This window comes from Schistocerca cancellata, chromosome 5 (genome assembly GCF_023864275.1).
Source record: "Schistocerca cancellata isolate TAMUIC-IGC-003103 chromosome 5, iqSchCanc2.1, whole genome shotgun sequence".
NCBI lineage: Eukaryota > Metazoa > Arthropoda > Insecta > Orthoptera > Acrididae > Schistocerca > Schistocerca cancellata.
In genome coordinates, this window is record NC_064630.1 from 278,416,672 (window position 1) to 278,436,941 (window position 20,270).

General features: G+C 43.3%; 1 protein-coding gene across 1 annotated transcript in view; it reads right to left on the minus strand.

The window, feature by feature from the left end:
• The window catches only part of LOC126187962 (uncharacterized), a 45,745-nt gene extending 36,410 nt beyond the window's left edge, over nucleotides 1–9,335 (minus strand). Inside the window, exon 1 of the mRNA XM_049929344.1 lies at nucleotides 9,225–9,335. Within this exon, the coding sequence (XP_049785301.1) occupies nucleotides 9,225–9,270 (46 nt within the window). The 5' untranslated portion in view covers nucleotides 9,271–9,335. The remainder of the gene's footprint in view (nucleotides 1–9,224) is intronic.
• Between the last annotated feature and the right edge of the window lie 10,935 nt (nucleotides 9,336–20,270).

Sequence of the window (20,270 nt, forward strand, 5' to 3'; positions counted from 1 at the left end):
ATGCACTAGTTGTATTTCAGGATCTCACCATTTGTAATGCACCCCTACTTGTTCCTCAGGTTTGGTCAGGGCCGTACCGACGGGGTGACAAGAAAGGCCCCCGCCGAGGGCTCAGGCACAGACAGGAACAAAAAGTGAAAAAAAAACACAAAAACTAACTGGGAGAATCATGTGATATTTCCTACTTGTGTTCCTGTGTTCTGCCTACTAGAAGAGTGTTTTCCTTTAGCCCATGTAAACGCACGGTGTTGTCACGAAGTCATTTAGTCCAAGTACAATAATGAAGAAAAGTCTACTTACAAAACATGTGTCTATCGCTAACTTGGTATATGTGACAAAGTACTACTTTATATTCCGGGCATCCGCAGCTGTTCGGGATCATGGTGTTCACTGAGGTGGCATCAGCCATGGGATATCTCCCTATACCGTGTCAGAACCCCTTTTGGGCGGCATAGTGCAGCATCTCGAAGTGGCATGGACTCAACAAAAATTTGGCTCCGAGCACTTTGGGACTTAACGTCTGAGGTCATCAGTCCCCTAGAACTTAGAAATACTTAAACCTAACTAACCTAAGGACATCACACACATACATTCCCGAGGCAGGATTCGAACCTGCGGCCGTAGCAGCCACGCGCTTCCGGACTGAAGCACCTAGAACCGCTCGGCCACCCCGACCGGCATGGACTCAACAAGTCGCAAAAAGTCCCCTGCAGAAGTATTGACCCACGCTGCCTCTGTAACCGTCTGTAGTTGTAGAAGTGCTGCCGGAGCAGGACTTTGTGCACAAACCGTCGCATAAATGTGCGATAGGATTCATGTCAGGCCAAACCATTCGCTCGAACTGTCCAGAATGTTCTAATGTTCTTCAAACCAGTCGCTAATAACTGTGGGCAAGTGACAGTGCATTGTCATCCAAATAAGTCTATCATTGTTTGGTAACATGAAGTCTTTGGTTGCAAATGGTCTCCAAGTACTTGAACATAAACATTTCAAGTCAATGATCGGTTCAGTCAATTCGATGCAAACACAGCCGACACCGTTTCGGAGCCACCACCAGCTTGCACAGTGCCTTGCTGATAACTTGTGTCCATGGCTTCATGGGGTCTGCGACACATACGAAACCTACCATTCACTCTTAATAACTGAAATCGGGACTCATCTAACAAGTCCATGGTTTTCCACTTGTCCAGGCTCCTACTGATACAGTTACAAGCCAGTGAGTGGCATTGCAGGCGATGTCGTGCTGTTAACAAGGGCACTCGCTTCGGTCGTCTGCTGAGAGCCCATTAACCACAAATTTTGCCGCACTATCCTAACGGATACGTTCGTCGTACCTCCCACATTGATTTTTCTGTCTATTTCAAGATTTGTTGTTTGTCTGTTAGCACTGACATTCCTACGCAAACGCCGTTTCTCTCGGTCGATAAGTGAAGACCGTCTGCCACTGCACTGCCCGTGGTGAGAGGTAATGCCTGATATGTGGTATTCTCAGCACACTTTTGACACTACGGATCTCGTACTACTCAATCCCATAACGATTTCCGAAATGAAATGTCTCATGCTTCTAGCTTCAAGTACCATTTTGTAACCAAAGTCTGTTAATTTCCGTTGTGCTGCCATAATCGCGTCGGAAACATTTTCATATGAATCGTCTGAGTACAAAAGACAGCTCTGCTAACGCACTGCCCTTTTACACCTAGTGTACGCGATACTACCGCCATCTGTATATGTACATATCGTTATCCCATGACTCCAGTCACCCCAGTGTGTGTGGCACAGTGCGCTTGGTTCACATAGCTCGCGCGTTCATAGTCCGCTCACATTCGACAATTCGGCCATCATCAGTTATTTTAATGCTACTACAGCAAAACTCATTTACTACTTTTTGTTTCTCATATCCTAATCTAACTCCCCAGCGCAACCTGATTTAATTCGACTACAATCCATTATCCTCGTTGTACTTTTGTTCATGTTCATCTTATAATCTCACGTCAAGACACTATCCATTCTATTCAACTGTTCTTTCAAATCCTTTGCTGTCTCTTACAGAATTACAATCTCATCGGCTAACCACAAAGGTTTTGTTTCTTCTCGATGAATCTTAGTTACCTTTCCAAATTTCTCCATTGCTTCCTTCACTGCTTGTTCGTTGTACAGGTTGAATATCATTGGGAACCTGCTACAACAGCCTATATTCTAGTACAAGTTGCAGGATCAGTGTTGTCCTGAGTGTCTGTTCATTTCTCTAGAACCCAAACTGACCTCCATGAAGTCGACTTTTGACAGCTTTTCCATTATTTTGTAGTTAATTCATGTTAATATTTTGCAACCATTACTTATTAAACTGATGATTCACACGTCTGCACCTGCCTTCTTGGAACTGGAATAATTACATTCTTCCTGAATTCTGAGTGTGTTTCAGCTGTCTCATACATCTTGAACACTAGGTGAAATAATTTTATCATGTCCGGCTCCCTCAAGGATCTAATTGCTAGAGACCTTGTTTCTTATGACATCCTTCAGTGCTCTGTCGGATTTTTCTCACAGTATCATGTCTCCCATCTTATCTTCACCTACTTCCTCTTCTCTTTCTATAGCATTATCCTCTTTGTTATCTTACATAGAACCTCTTTATGTTCCTTCTGCCTTTCAGTTTTTTGTTCTTTGCTTATTACTGCGTGCCGTCTGAGATTTGGTATTTATACACATTGACGGCTGTTGTGTAATAGCACAAGATCACATTAACAACCTAACTTTTGACACCTTTCCCATTTATTGGATATTTTTCTTTGAATCCTGTTAAATGTAATGTAGATGTGATAACCTGAAATACACGGCACGCTATGCTACAATGCTGCTTCCTCAGACTTGGTGAAACTTGGCATCAGGGTCACGAGCACACATTCAATCGGACGTGCTTTAAGGAGCTCTTGCGCATGCGCAACTGGCTGACGGTGGCTGACGGTGTCTCTGAGCCAGATGCAGTCGTCCACCCTGTTCCAGAGGAAGCTTGTCGGCCTGCAAGGTCTGGGCATTCACAGAGAATGGGTTTGCTGGTAGTTGGGAGCTCCAACGTTAGGCGCGTAGTGGGGCGCTTTAGGAACATGTCTGCCAAGGAGGGGAAGGAAGCCAGTGTGCACTCCGTGTGCATTCCGGGGAGAGTCATTCCGGATGTGGAACGGGTGCTTCCGGATGCCATGAAGAGTACAGGGTGCAGCCAACTGCAGGTGGTGGCTCATGTCGGTACCAATGACATGTGTCGCTTTGGACTGGAGCAGATTCTGTCTGGTTTCGGGCGGCTAGCGGAAATGGTACAGACTGCCGGTCTTGCTTCTGAGATTAAGGCGGAGCTCACCATCTGCAGCATTGTCGATAGAACTGACTGTAGTTCTTTGGTGCAGAGCCGAGTGGAGGGTCTGAATCAGAGGCTCAGGCGGTTCTGTGACAGTGTAGGCTGCAGATTCCTTGACTTGCGCAATCGGGTGGTGAGTTTCCGGGTTCCGCTTAATAGGTCAGGAGTCCGCTACACACAGGAGGTGGCTACACAGGTAGCAGGGGCTATGTGGAAGGGACTGGCCGGTTTTTTAGATTAGAGGGTCTCAGGGAACCACAGAAGGGACGTCCGTCTAAAAGTGGGCAGGTAAAACACAGTAAGGTAGTTGTAGAAACGATTCGTATTGTAGCTGTAAATTGTCGTAGATATGTTGGGAAAGAACCAGAGCTCCAAGCCCTAACAGAAAGCACTGAAGCTCAAATAGTTGTAGGTACAGAGAGCTGGCTGAAGCCGGAAATAAGTTCAGCCGAAATTTTTTCAAACGATCTAACAGTGTTCAGAAAGGATAGATTAAATACAGTTGGTGGTGGAGTATTTATTGTTGTCAGAGGCAGTTTGCCTTGTAGCAAAATGGAAGTAGATAGTTCGTGTGAAATAGTATGGGTAGAGGTTGTACCTGACAATCGGACTATACTATTAATTGGATCGTTTTACCGACCCCCAGACTCAAAGATATAGTTGCTGAACAGTTCAAAGAAAACTTGAGTCTCATTTCGAATAAGTACTCCGCTCATACAACAATAGTCGATGGTGACTACAATCTACCCTCGATATGTTGAAAAATTATACGTTTAAAGCCGGCGGCAGGCGTAAAACGTCATCCGAAATTGTACTGAATGCTTTCTCAGAAAATTATTTTGAACAGTTGGTCCACGAGCCCACTCGAAGCGTAAATGGTTGCGAAAGCATACTTGACCTATTAGCAACAAATAATCCTGGACAAATAGTGAGTATTGTGACGAATACAGGGATTAGCGACCACAAGGCAATTGCTGCTAGGCTAATTACCGTAACACCTACTACCATCAAAAAGAAACGCAAAGTATATCTATTTAAAAAAGCTGATAAAAATGCTCTTAACGTCTTTTTAAGAGACAGTCTTCACTCCTTCCGATCTGATCATGTAACTGTAGAAAACTTGTGGAATGTTTTCAAAGAGATAGTATCGACAGCAATTGAGAGATATATACCACATAAATTAATAAGTGATGGTACTGATCCCCCATGGTACACAAAACGGGTCAGATCGTTGTTGCAGAATCAACGAAAAAAAGGCATGCCACATTTAAAAGAACACAAAATACCCAAGACTGGCAAAGTTTTACAGAAGTTCGAAATATGGTGCGTACTTCAATTCGCGATGTTTTTAATAATTTCCACAACGAAATTCTGTATCGAAATCTGGCAGAAAATCCAAAGAGTGAAGTCACTGATGACAGTACCGCTAAAGCAGAGTTATTAAACACGGTTTTCCGAAGCTCCTTCACCAAAGAAGACGAAGTAAATATTCCTGAATTCCAATCAAGAACAACTGCCAAGATGAGAAACATAGGAGTAGATATCCTCGGTGTAACGAAGCATCTTAAATCACTTAATAAAGGCAAGGCCTCCGGTCCAGATTGTATATCAGTCAGGTTCCTCTCAGAGTAAGCTGATAAAATAGCTCCATATTTAGCAATTATATACAACCACTCGCTCACAGAAAGGTCCGTGCGTAAAGACTGGAAAATTGCTTGAGTCACACCAATACCCAAAAAGGGAAGTAGGAGTAATCCGCTGAATTACAGGCCTATATGACTAATTTCGATTTACAGTAGGGTTTTGGAACATATACTGTATTCGAACATTATGAAGTACTTCGAAGAAAACGATTTATTGACACATTGTCAGCACGGTTTCAGAAAATATCATTCTTTCGAAACACAACTAGCTCTTTATACTCATGAAGTAATAAGTGCTATTGACAGGGGATGTCAAATTGATTCCATATTTTTAGATTTCCAGAGGGCTTTCGACACCGTTCCTCACAAGCGTCTTCTAACCAAACTGCGTGGCTACGGAGTATCGCCTCAGTTGTGCGACTGGACTCGTGATTTCCTGTCAGAAAGGTCACCGTTCGTAGTAATAGACGGAAAGTCATCGAGTAAAACAGAAGTAATATCCGGCGTTCGCCAAGGAAGTGTCATAGGCCCTCTATTGTTCCTGATCTATATTAAAGACATAGGAGACACTCTGAGTAGCCGTCTTAGATTGTTTGCAGATGAGGCTGTCATTTACCGTCTTGTAAAGTCATCAGATGATCAAAACGACTTCCAAAATGCTTTAGATAAGCTATCTGTATGGTGCGAAAAGTGGCATTTGACCCTGAATAAGGAAAAGTGCGAAGTTATTCACATGAGCAGTAAAAGAAATCAGCTAAATTTCGATTACGTGATAAGTCACACAAATCCGAAGGCTGTAAATTCAACTAAACTTAGGGATTACAATTACAAATAACCTAAATTGGAACGATCACATAGATAATGTTGTGGGTAGAGCCAACAAAAGACTGCGATTCCTTGGCAGAACACTTGGAAGGCGCAACAGGTCTACTAAAGAGACTGCTTACACGACGCTTGTCTGCCCTATTCTGGAGTATTGCTGTGCGGTGTGGGATCCACATCAGGTGGGACTGACGGATGACATCGAAAAAGTGCGAAGAAGGGCAGCTCGTTTTGTATTATCGCGAAATAGGGGAGATAGTGTCACAGACATGATACGTGAATTGGATTGGGAATCATTAAAACAAAAGCGTTTTTTGTTGCGACGGGATCTTCTCATGAAATTTCAATCACCAGTTTTTTCCTCCGATTGCGAAAACGTTCTGTTGGCACCCACCTACATAGGGAGAAATGATCATTACGATAAAGTAAGAGAAATCAAGGCTCATACAGAAAAATTTAAGTGCCCGTTATTCCCGCGTGCCGTTCAAGAGTGGAACGGTAGAGAAAGAGCATGAAGGTGGTCCATTGAACCCTCTGCCAGGCACTTTATTGTGAATAGCAGAGTAATCACGTAGATGTAGATGTAGATTAGACCTACTCGTGTGTTATTCCCATTTCATTTAATGTGTATAACCCTGTACTAACCTGACAAGAAGTCCTACTCTTCCTGCCATGGTGCCTTACTAACCCTCACTATTACATCAACCTGTCACATTCCTTTTTCAAATTATCTAACATACCTGCCCGATCAAAGGATCTAACATTTCACACTAACACGTAGAATGCCAGTTTTGTTTTTCCTGATGACGGCGTCCGCCTGAACATTTCCAGCCCAGATATGCGAAAGGGGGGACAATTCTACCACCGTAACATTTTACCCAAGAGATGCTGTCATCATTAAGCCGTATACTGGAGAAACAAATAACGTAGCCGTTCGCAGTGTCCGCACAGCAACGCCATTTTGACTAATGCCAAAAGACCAGACCATTCAGTCATTCAGACTGTTGCCCCTGTAGCTACTGAAAATTCTGCTGCCTCTCTTCAGGAATCACGGATTAGTCTGTCCTCTCCACAGATTCTTCTCCATTGTGGTTGCACCTACGGTACGGCGATCTGTATCGTTGAGTTAGTTAATTAATTAGTTCATGTTCCGTAGATCATATGAACGATTCTTTTAAAATTCATGAACACATTATTTTTCTAGCCCTCTTCATGCAACTACACCAAAAGTAATTTCTATTTTTATATTTTTTTATTGGTTACCAATTTCTAAGAAAAATTCGTCAGTTGAATAGAAGAAGTTGTCCGTGAGTTGTCCAAGTCTCTCCAAATGGACGAAGTCCATGATTCATGGTGGCTGTGGTATTATAAGAGCTGAAAGATCAGCGAGCGGTTGCTGAAGTAAATATGAGAGAATGCTTCGAAGTATTTGATAGAATAATAAAAGAAATGGAATAAAGATCTTACAAATATTACACCATTTCGTTTGACTTCAATTTCTTGCTTATTTGGAAAGATGTATAGCAGATTTTGGTACCAAATGTAGCGGGAGATATTGATACACAGGAGCTATTTAACAAAACCAGTACTTTCAAGTTCCATATGAAACAGACTATCGTTCGAATAGTTTAAAATTTTTTCACAGTGATGTTAAAATATGATTATCCGAACACTGAAATAGGTTTGAGGTTATTTATGACAATACCAGTGAGTATAGCATCTTGTGAATGCAGTTTCAGCAAATTAAAATTAATCAAAAAGCCACTTAAGGAAAAGTATCTGTATAAGCATGCTGTCAAATTTAGCTATCTGGAGGGAAGAATACGATATAGCTTCTAAACTTGACTTCAATGTTATAATCAATAAGTATGGTTTGTTCAAGCCAAAGATATGCAAAGAAAAATTGTAATAAAAACACAATTCTTGTAACAGGATATTTTCTCAACTAATAGGTAAAGCCCTTCTCATTTTATTTCCAGCTAATAATTTATGCAGTATTAATAATTTATGATGAGTGAATAAGATATTTTTTATGCATCATACTAAAATAAAAATAAGATACAGATATTTATGCGAGCAAAATTTGTCACCGACTGAATTTAATTACTATTTTTCAATAATGGTTCTTTTTATTAAACCCACTCACATAGTTTGTTTTATTTACCAAGAAAAAATTGCAGAAAGGTAAGATACATTGGGAAGCGGTACGCGTTGCTTTCGCAGTTCTGCCGTGGCACAGGATCAACTGAGCACCGTTCTGGGTTCAACTACCCTACGATGTTATCGACTTGTAGATTCCATATACCAGTGTCAGAATTATTCCACAAAGCGTTGGCTTCGTAACTTTCGACTCGGTCTTTTGCGGACCAGGCTCCTCTAACTCCTACTGACACATGCTCTCTTACCCATCATTTCTCAAGTTTGTGCTTTGATCAAGAGAGCAGACAGTATAGTTTGTTAAGTTTCATCAAATTAGATACAATAATCTTTAGATCAATCATTATTTTTTCGAGTTTTCTTTGTATCATGGAAAGCAGTGTCCATGGGTATAAAATAGTCCCCTACTTAATTCCATTCACAAATAATTTTTCTCAGTGAAACTTCCTGGCAGATTAAAACTGCGTGCCCGACCGAGACTCGAACTCGGAACCTTTGCCTTTCGCGGGCAAGTGCTCTACCATCTGAGCTACCGAAGCACGACTCACGGCCGGTCCTCACAGCTTTACTTCTGCCAGTATCTCGTCTCCTACCTTCCAAACTTTACAGAAGGTCTTCTGGAAACATCCCCCAGGCTGTGGCTAAGCCATGTCTCCGCAGTATCCTTTCTTTCAGGAGTGCTAGTTCTGCAAGGTTCGCAGAAGAGCTTCTGTAAAGTTTGGAAGGTAGGAGACGAGATACTGGGAGAAGTAAAGCTGTGAGGACCGGGCGTGAGTCGTGCTTCGGTAGCTCAGATGGTAGAGCACTCGTCCACGAAAGGCAAAGCTCCCGAGTTCGAGTCTCGGTCGGGCACACAGTTTTAATCTGCCAGGAAGTTTCATGTCAGCGCACACTCCGCTGCAGAGTGAAAATCTCATTCTGGAATTTTTCTCAGTGTATTCTACCGGAGTAGTATGAATGGCATAAAATTTCACTTCGGCAGTTATACCTTCCATAATTACATAAACGCCTACTAAGTACGCCTTTATTATCAATATCAGCGGTTCATGCAAAATCCGCCCCTCTCCGAATAGTGTCAGTTCATAAATGTTGCTTCTCATAGCGAAGAACGACCTCTAGAGAGGCAAACCTGTCAATGTCGTAAAAATAAATATCAAAAACTTCGAAATACCTTCGTAATTTCTTGAGGCCTTAGCCACATGCTACTTCAACATTACTCAGATGCACAGTTTCAAAGTCCCCTGACTTACCGCAGCAAACGACGAGAAGTAGCAACCAGCACAGCCTGAGTGCCATCGCGACGGATAGCGAACTACTGACTGCGTAGTTCAGACCACTGTTTAAGAAAGTTTCCACGGCGACCTGACTATCGCGGGAGTGACGGCAGCCTTGAGAATAATAGTCAGTACGACCGCCCTGGCAGGTCGACATACACGTCAGTGTTGTCTTGTTAGCAGAGTGCGCATGTTCTGAGCACTCAGGTAAACGGGTCTTTTCTAAGGAATTCACATAAACAATTAACACAGCAGCGTTCTTGCAGTGGGTATCATGTCACACGTGCAGCTGTTTGTCACAGAAAAGAATGACAACGAAAATGCACTGAATATTGGAGTGATATCCTTAATACTGCAAGCAGCGCCAGTAAATGGTAATCGTAGTTAGTTGGCAGCTAAGACAAGTAAAGTGATCGATGACTTGCTTAAAATTTCATACGGATATGGAAGTATATTTAATGCTGCCCGCAAAAGAATGATAAGAACGCTTCTATTGACTTTTGTAAACTTTGAGCGTTTTACATTAAACACGTAATAACGCCACCAGTGACGTAATTGTACTTGTTTATTGGCATCTTTAGGCTTTTATACTGGGAGAGCTTTAAAGGTATCAGTAGGAAATTTGGCCTGTAACAGAAGAATTGTCATGTTGATCTCTCCATTGGCAAAACATCCGGAATAGCTCCCTAGTGCCATCAATGCGAGGGGACTGACAAAAGGGGAATGACATTGAGGAAACCCAACGCCAACAACAGATTACGCACATAGGAATATGCCGCTATCAGCAGCCGAAGATGAAAGGATGGATTTCATCGTGGTGAGACAGAGATGCCGAAATCAGATACTGGATTGTGAGGTGTAACCGAGAGCAGATATAGATTCTTATGATAATTTAGTAATTATGAAGTTAAAAAGATAATCGCTAGGAAGAATCTACGTGCAAATAAATCGAATACCGAAGTATGGAGGAAAATACGTTTGATGTTCGACCACGTAACAGATACTCGAAAAGACATTTCAATGAACAAGAACGTACATCTCAAAAGAGGGCAGTCAAGAATTGGACAGACAAATGTGAGTACAAGGACGTTAACTGGAAGAAATCTTGTACGTCCGTTGATCGACGGAAAAGAAGTACACAAATGTTCCTCAAAATTTAGGAAATTTGTGGTAAGATCCTATGGGACGGACCAAACTGGTGAGGTCACCGATCCCTTAATCTGACTTAAACTAACTTACGTTAAGGACGACAACACACACATCCATGCTGAAGGGCTGGAGGGAGGACTCAAACCTCCGACCGGGGGGGGGGGGGGGGGGCACGCGAACCATGACAAGGCGCCCGAGACCACGCGGGTCTCCCGCGTGGCTATTACTCAAAAAAAAAGGAATACAATAATGTAAGTCATTTAGTGATGCGAAGTGCAGCGAAGCTACAGCGGAAGGGCCACAAGAAAAAGTGTAAGGGAATCGGAAGGGAAATGGACGTTGGTAGAACAGATTTAGCATATGGAAAAGTTAAAATTTTTTTACATGTAATTAAAAACATTAACAATGCAAGAGGAATATCACTGTTAAAAGCAACATACTGAGCTGATGTACATCTACATACATACTCTGCAAGTCACCGTGCGTTGCATGGCGCTGGATACCTTGTACCACTACCAGTCATCGCCTGTCCTGTTTCACTGGCAAATGGAGCGAGAGAAAAACGACTTTCTCTGTGCCTCCATATGTGCCCTGTTTTCTCTTATCTTGTCTCTGCAATCTGTACGAGAGATGAACGTTGAAAGTAGGAGTATCGCTCTGAAATGCACTGAACATTGGAGTGATATCCATATTTATGCACGCAGCGCCAGGAAATGGTAATCGTAGTTAGCTGATAGCTAAGACAAGTTGCAAATTCTGGTTCTCTAAACTTTCTCATTTGTGTTTCACGATAAAAACGTCATATTTCCTAAAGGCATTCACATATGAGTTCACGAAGCATTTCCGTAACAGTTATATGTTGATCGAAAGTACCTGTAACAGATCTAGCAGAACGTCTGAACTTTTAGATGTCTTCCCTTAATGCGACACTCGAGCAGTATTTAAGAATGTTTCAAACAAATATTCTGTAAGCGGTCTTCTTTATAGAGGAACAACATTTTCCTAGAATTCTACCAGTAATCCGAAGTTGACTATTCGCCTTCCCAACAAACGATCTTATGTGCTCTTTTCTTTTGTTGCCGCTTTAAAAAGTCCCACCTAGATATTTAATCGACATTAGCAGAACACAAAAAAAAAACTGCATTCGACCATTATAGTGTTGTTTTTACCACTCATCTTCATTGGCTTGTATTTTTCTACATTTAGAGCAAGTAGCCGAGCGGTTCTAGGCGCTTTAGTCCGGAACTGCGCGACTGCTGCGGTCGCAGGTTCGAATCCTGCCTCTGGTATGGATGTGTGTGATGTCCTTAGGTTAGTTGGGTTTAAGTAGTTCTAAGTTCTAGGGGACTGATGACATCAGATGTTAAGTCCCATAGTGCTCAGAGCCATTTGAACCATTTCGAGCAATCTTCCTTTCATCATAACGACTATAAATTCTGTCTAAGTCTTCCTGTATCTTCCTGCAGCAGTGGCACCCAACGTTATTTGACCAGGGACTACACTGACTTCTTTATTATTAGCAGGGACCATAGGGGTCAAGAAAAATAATCTGTGTCAATCTCAAAATAAACTTTAAGCAGAAGTTTTAACATATTCCTTAAACTCAAAAGTAACTTGCTTTAAAAGTACTGTTACAATAGGAAACATAACATTCTTAGAAGAAAATTGGATTCCGTTTGCATCAATATGATTTTTGAGCTTGCATCTTCAGTATATGTTCAGTAGCCCTGGAGATATTATTATTCCTCAAAGATACACACACGTCATCACTTTGTTTCAGTCTGTTCCTATAAGTATCAGCAAAGCAGAAAACCTGTGGTTTGCTTAAATATGTTGCGGGGATAATCGTAAATTAGAGCAAGGCATTTTCTCTAATTTTAATGTATAACATTGTTTTGCTCATGAGAATCAGATTCAAATGCGTCCTTATAGTTTCTGTTATTTTTGAATTCAATGAGCTTTTCCTAGATTTCTGCTGCAACTTCACCAGCATTAGTGTTAAAATGGTTGCGAATCAGTCTTTCGTCAACTTTAGCTTGTGTTTTGTTACATTTTGGGAAGTAATGATGGAACTCATCAGTACACATTCGCAGATGACCATTGATGTTTTCTTGTATTTTTGTCCTAGTCTTGCCATAGTTTCTATCATTTAGGAGCTTTTAATGTGACGAACGCGGAAAAATTGTTTTCACCAGTTTCAGCTTATTCAAGTATGTGATAATATCCGCAAGATAAGCCAAAGACATCTGAAATGTCAGATCAGAAAACTGATCTCAGGGAAAGAAGAAGGATTGAGTTTAACGTCCCGTCGACATTGAGATCATTAGCACCGGAGCACAAGCCCGAACTGTGTCAAGGAGGGGAAAGGAAGTCGACCGCGCCCTTTCAAAGGAACTATCTCGGCATTTGCGTGGAGCTATTTAGGGAACTCACGGGAAACGTAAATTTGGATGGCTGCACGCAAGTTTGGACCGTCGTCCGCCAGAATGCGAGACCAGTGTGCTAACCACTGGGCCACCTCACTGTAAAACTGCTCTGGTAGGTCTTCCACTTTTTCCTCAACTAGAAACAACTCAACCTCTGCTGAGTTCGTATAATCTTCCAAGCATATTACCTTTCAACAACCAAAGAACGTCTGTTTGAAAGGGGAGGGTTTTGTGGCCGAAGTCCATACCAGTGCACAGTTTTTTTTTTTTAAAAGGCGGGTATTTAAGACACTACCTTTCACAATATTTGCCTTTTTTGTGACCTATTGCTCTACATTATCAAGGCATTCAGAAACATTCTCGGAAGCTAACGCCTGGCTATGTATGATTCAATATGATGTTAATGCCAAAGGATTCTTCTGTTTTATTTACGTCGCAAGACCGAAACGTGATCCTACCATAGCTGGAGGGCCATGTGTAAAAATACGGTCGACTTCTCAGACACAATTTTATATTTCTCAAAATATTCTATTAGGGCCATCGGCACAAATACCGACGATCTTCGTCAACACAATTTTATGCATCTCAAAATATTCAGTTATTATTTTCTTGATGTCCATAACTTTTGATGTTGTTTCTAGTTCCCACGAAATCAAAAATTTTTCTTTGCTTGTGTTGTCGGCTTCTAACAAGCGTACAAATACGAATAACTGAAAACAGTTAAAAATATCAATCGATTCACCACATTGCAGAGCGAAGCACGACGATTTTTTAACTCTTGAAACAATTTTCTCATCAACAGATGTCAGTTCAATTCGATCTTTTACCACGTTGTTCGATGGAGATATTTTTCTGGTAATAAAACAGAAATGCAATAGAATGTAAGCGTGACAAGCTTGAGTAAAAATAATGTATTTTCATAATAAAATAAACAAATATGTAATAGTAAATAAATAAATATACTTTTACTGTCTTTATTTTTAACTGCACATCGCTATGTGATGTGGTACCCAAATTTAGTAGCCAACAAAATGTACCTAACTGTTGTGTATTCCCTTTTGTAACACCTAGATTTCATTAAGATTTTAATGTACAAAAATGTGTACTTACGTCTCTTACATGAGTCAAAATTGGTAAGAATGGAGAGGACTAAAGGTGAGTTAAACTACTCATGCCGTCGAAACACTAAAGAGACAAATGGAATGACACCGTCGAGCAAGTCAAAAGAAAGCGTAGTGCGATTGAGCGACCGGCTCATTCCGTAGTGTGACGTCGTTCACTTGCCCTCACCCCGGCCACCTGCGCTCGCCACTACGCACCGCCCATGTTACAAGGGATTAACAATTTGAAACGTATAACAGTTTGAAATTTTAAATCTTTCGCGGACCATATTTTAGCTCTTGCGAACCACTCCAGTGTCCCACAGCGACTCAAAGACGACACTTTCCCATAGACTGCAGCATCACCAGCAAACAGTCGCCGTTCACTACTTACTCTGTATCTGAAAGAGTACATTGAGGGCCTCTATGATGGGGAGGACTATCGGCTGTCGTCTTAGATGATGAAATAAGTGACGACTTGGAGGACATAATGGATCCATTATAGGAGCCAGTGTGAAAAAGCTTTGGAAGACATGCGATCAAACAAGGCAGAAGCGATATACAGAGTGTTCTGAAATTCCCGTTACAAACGTGTAGGACTTCTAGAGGAGAATGAGCACGTAATATTTGTAGTAGGAACCCGTATCTGGAAACGTACCGTTTCCGTTCTAGGACGGTTTCAATTCACATGTGTAACGCGTCCACGTCTCCTGAGGCAAAGAGAAAAGCCTCAGAATTGCTTGCCCTGGTGTGCAATAGGACAGATAGGATGGCGTGTACTACGTCAGACGATCACCTGCTGACACATAACGTTTGCCTAGACTTGCGTAGAGACAGAGGGAGATCTGCTAGCACTAATTCTCGCCGCTGCACTACAAATTGAAGAGACACCAGGTGGGATGGAGAGAGTGTACCGGAGCACGCCTCGTAGGTCGAATGTCTGTAGCAACGTTGGTGGTCCCCACATCGCGCCTCTGTTCTAATGCATCAATACTGTTCTGTACATGCAGTGTGCTGGGATATTTTTTTGTTTTGGAATAATGTAGATACGTAATATCTAAGTTTTATGTGCTTAAGTGATAAATGGTTGTTTCGTTATGTTTGCTTTCGAATTGTTACCTAATAACTGTACTGCGTCACGTCTAATTCAGTATCTCAAGCAAAGTGGATGAGTTAACACCTTGAGATGAAACCATCGTAGAACGGAAGCGGTACATTTCCAGACACGGGTTCCTATTCAAAATATTATGTACTACCCTCCACAAGAGCTGTTTGAAATTTTCTGAAAAATAGGTATGAGCTCACCTAGCATAGATGGCTAGTATACAGCACGTACAAGAACCGACGAAGAATAGTAGTAGGAAGACGAAGAGAGAAGTCTCAGTTTTTAAAATGGTACCTGTAAATCTAGTTCATACCGCAACCAGAGCCTTGGAGATCGATGAGGGGGAGGTCATAGACGTAGTTTCCTGGGGCAGCGAGACCTGCAACTAGTCTGCTGCAGAAAAAAAAAAAAAAAAAAAAAAGACCCTTACCAGAGAGGACGCCATCATTTGGTCCAACGAGAAAAAGGACAGCATGATGACCATCGACTTTGTAGGCAGACAACACAGCGGTACAATGAATGTGTGGTCCACTGGACGCAAGAATGCTGGAAGGAGTTTTCTGTTTGTGATTAAGTGTAGGCTGAATGGTAATTAACTGAATGCACACACAAATATCGACTTAAAATGATTTTGCGTACATGTATCTTAAGTGTGCAGTTTTGATGTGCTCACGTTCAGTGCTAAATTCGCGCTATGATACATTGTTTTTTATTTGCAGAACGTCCAGTTAGGTTAACTCTTGTCTAAAAGGACTTTCGCTAACTTATGCATGTTCCTGGACAGTTAACACTTTGTTGCTATGTCTTAATAAAAAGGTCGTGTTTTATGTCTTGGGGAGAACTGTAATATTTTTAGTAAAGTTTATAAAATTCAATAGGTTTAAGTTACAAGATTTTGGAACAACATTAATTGTTTCAGATCTTATATCCACAAGCAGAACATTGATTATTTAATGTCTGTACACTTGCAAGCTTGTTGAACATTTCTCATACATTGTTATTGTTTTTCTGTTTGATTATCAGTATAATTATTAAGCTCACCTGCAGTATATGTGCAAGGTTGTTTGAGGATCTATTTGGATTTCTTATTTCCAATTAAATTTACGTAAAGTGTTAAATGTTAATAAAATTATGCCTCACAATTCGCATGACCTCCTCACCACAATTCCAATGCTACTGCAAACTGTAAGTGGTAGCAGAGCGGGGTTTTGTGTCTGGATAAGTTGTGAGAATTCGTTTCTATACAGTCCTGTGCTTTCGTAGATGTGCTGCTAGACATATTCCTTGAATACGATGAGTTTGGAAGAATAATTGGCCTATGAAGTCATCAGTCTTGAATAAGTTCCTGTGGCTACTGTGCCGAAACTAAGAAACAGCTTTGTCATGTGCTGGGAGAAACAGTTTGGTTTACTTCTTGGGGACAACATAAGTACTATAAGCACTGCAATTAAATTAGTTTTTGGCCGAGATTGAGTCATTTATTAACTTTTTGGAATGGAAAGTAACTTTGTGATTCCAGCTGAGGAGACTATAGACCAGGGTTTCGTGTTATTTGATTCGTGTGATGTAAAGCTGTTATTTAAAGAAGGCGAGCATAGTGATGAGATTCAGGGTCGACAGGTAAGAGCTGTATACACGGCCAACACTAAATGTTTCCATACAGGATATCGTAAATAAGGAGCATGGTGATGAATTTTAACAGGATAGAGATTTAGCAGGACATAGCGTAAGTGCTGTCCAACTGAACAATCAGTTTTCAAGGCTGCCTCATCCTCTTTTGGGAATAACGAAAAAACAGCAAATTTCCTTTATCAGTATTTTTGTGTGCCCTTTTTGGGTAAAGGTGAGTGAGAAAATTTTTTGGTGGAAGTATAATGCAAGTAAGTTGGCAAGTCCTCACAAAATCGTTATCAGCACAGCAAGCTATAATCCATATGTCTATAGTCCAATCTAGTACAGAGCAGCCAGGTTTCAGTATGGTGTCATAATGATGAAAATTCGTCACTCGGAAGACGAAATAGACGAAACGTCATTGGAGCTACCGGACGCTGGTTATAAAAGCATTCTGGCCTGTAGATGGTAGAATCAGGTGAGCCACTGGGAGCACTGCCTAACTTGAGTTGTCGTGCCCTACAAATCTTTCACTTTATGACATTTATATCTTGTGTGATGGAGCTGATGCCTTTATCTAAATGAGGCACATGATCCTTCCCCACAGAATAGGTCGTTATTGCCGAAGGCAACGAGTCGGACGAGGGTAAGTGAAGCTGGGTGTCTCACTTGATAGTTCCGCCAGAGTAAACTGCTTCTCCACGTCTGTTGGTGACGGGAGAGGTCAGAGATGACTTGTCGGTCCACGGCGTCAAACACCTGGGTGGCAGATGAGGTGGGTGACCTATGGGATGCTGTGCAACCCTGTACATAAGCAGCGTCGTTGTCGTAGGTGGATGCTTGCAGGTGGACACCAAGAGTGAGGTAGAGCGAAAGTGCTGGTAGTGGTATGGGATTGGTGCCAGTACTGGAGGAGGCAAGATTTTCCAGCTCAGTCGATGGCAGGCGAAGATGGGGCTAATTTTCGGGGCACATTTGGCGCATCCCATTTGCTTCTGCATCGAATATCATGTGGCTCAAAGTGTCTGTGATGTCTGCCAGAACGCATCGTGGGACTGGCCATGTGTGTGGACCCAGACAGTAGCGCCCACTGCACAATGTGGCCACTGCTAGACGTCTAATCTTGCGATGCCGGCTGCAGAAGGTCCAACAGAGTGCGCTGCGGACGACCATGCACGATTTCAGCTGGTGGCGCATCCCATTTGCTTCTGCATCGAATATCATGTGGCTCAAAGTGGCTGTGATGTCTGCCAGAACCCATCGTGGGACTGGCCATGTGTGTGAACCCAGACAGTAGCGCCCACTGCACAATGTGGCCACTGCTAGACGTCTAATCTTGCGATGCCGGCTGCAGAAGGTCCAACAGAGTGCGCTGCGGACGACCATGCACGATTTCAGCTGGTGGCGCATCCCATTTGCTTCTGCATCGAATATCATGTGGCTCAAAGTGTCTGTGATGTCTGCCAGAACGCATCGTGGGACTGGCCATGTGTGTGGATCCAGACAGTAGCGCCCACTGCACAATGTGGCCACTGCTAGACGTCTAATCTTGCGATGCCGGCTGCAGAAGGTCCAACAGAGTGCGCTGCGGACGACCATGCACGATTTCAGCTAGTGGCGCATCCCATTTGCTTCTGCATCGAATATCATGTGGCTCAAAGTGTCTGTGATGTCTGCCAGAACCCATCGTGGGACTGGCCATGTGTGTGGATCCAGACAGTAGCGCCCACTGCACAATGTGGCCACTGCTAGACGTCTAATCTTGCGATGCCGGCTGCAGAAGGTCCAACAGAGTGCGCTGCGGACGACCATGCACGATTTCAGCTAGTGGCGCATCCCATTTGCTTCTGCATCGAATATCATGTGGCTCAAAGTGTCTGTGATGTCTGCCAGAACACATCGTGGGACTGGCCATGTGTGTGGATCCAGACAGTAGCGTCCACTGCACAATGTGGCCACTGCTAGACGTCTAATCTTGCGATGCCGGCTGCAGAAGGTCCAACAGAGTGCGCTGCGGACGACCATGCACGATTTCAGCTAGTGGCGCATCCCATTTGCTTCTGCATCGAATATCATGTGGCTCAAAGTGTCTGTGATGTCTGCCAGAACGCATCGTGGGACTGGCCATGTGTGTGGATCCAGACAGTAGCGCCCACTGCACAATGTGGCCACTGCTAGACGTCTAATCTTGCGATGCCGGCTGCAGAAGGTCCAACAGAGTGCGCTGCGGACGACCATGCACGATTTCAGCTAGTGGCGCATCCCATTTGCTTCTGCATCGAATATCATGTGGCTCAAAGTGTCTGTGATGTCTGCCAGAACGCATCGTGGGACTGGCCATGTGTGTGGATCCAGACAGTAGCGCCCACTGCACAATGTGGCCACTGCTAGACGTCTAATCTTGCGATGCCGGCTGCAGAAGGTCCAACAGAGTGCGCTGCGGACGACCATGCACGATTTCAGCTGGTGGCGCATCCCATTTGCTTCTGCATCGAATATCATGTGGCTCAAAGTGTCTGTGATGTCTGCCAGAACCCATCGTGGGACTGGCCATGTGTGTGAACCCAGACAGTAGCGCCCACTGCACAATGTGGCCACTGCTAGACGTCTAATCTTGCGATGCCGGCTGCAGAAGGTCCAACAGAGTGCGCTGCGGACGACCATGCACGATTTCAGCTGGTGGCGCATCCCATTTGCTTCTGCATCGAATATCATGTGGCTCAAAGTGGCTGTGATGTCTGCCAGAACCCATCGTGGGACTGGCCATGTGTGTGAACCCAGACAGTAGCGCCCACTGCACAATGTGGCCACTGCTAGACGTCTAATCTTGCGATGCCGGCTGCAGAAGGTCCAACAGAGTGCGCTGCGGACGACCATGCACGATTTCAGCTAGTGGCGCATCCCATTTGCTTCTGCATCGAATATCATGTGGCTCAAAGTGGCTGTGATGTCTGCCAGAACCCATCGTGGGACTGGCCATGTGTGTGAACCCAGACAGTAGCGCCCACTGCACAATGTGGCCACTGCTAGACGTCTAATCTTGCGATGCCGGCTGCAGAAGGTCCAACAGAGTGCGCTGCGGACGACCATGCACGATTTCAGCTGGTGATCGGCCCTGCAGTGGGTTGCTCCTGTTGGCTCATAAAAAAGCGTGAATCACTTATTTCTTGTTAGCAGTAGTGAAGGCTTTGATGATTTTCGTTTTAAATGGGCACACAAAGCTCTCAGCTTCGCCCTTATAAGCGGAATGAGGAGGAGCAGCAAATATGTCTTGGATTCCGTTGTTTCTGCAGAAGTCCGTAAACTGAACAGACCGAAATTGCGGTTGACCGTCAGATACTTAAGTGTGAAGAGTGTGCTTTAACGGGAATATCTTTCTGAGGGCATAGATACTAGCAGCTGAGAATGTGCTGTTTGAGCGAGCTATGTAGGGAAATTTGGAGAGTTCGTCGACAACCATCAACCATAAGTCATCGAGGAAGAGACCAGCATAGTCGATGTGGACGTGCTTCCACGGTTGCAGCGGTGTCAGCCAGGGCAAAAACTTCGGCAGTGGTGCGACGTGGGTGGCATCAAAGGTAGGGCAGCCGCGACGAAGTGTTCTATGCCCCAGGACATGCCTGGTCAGTGG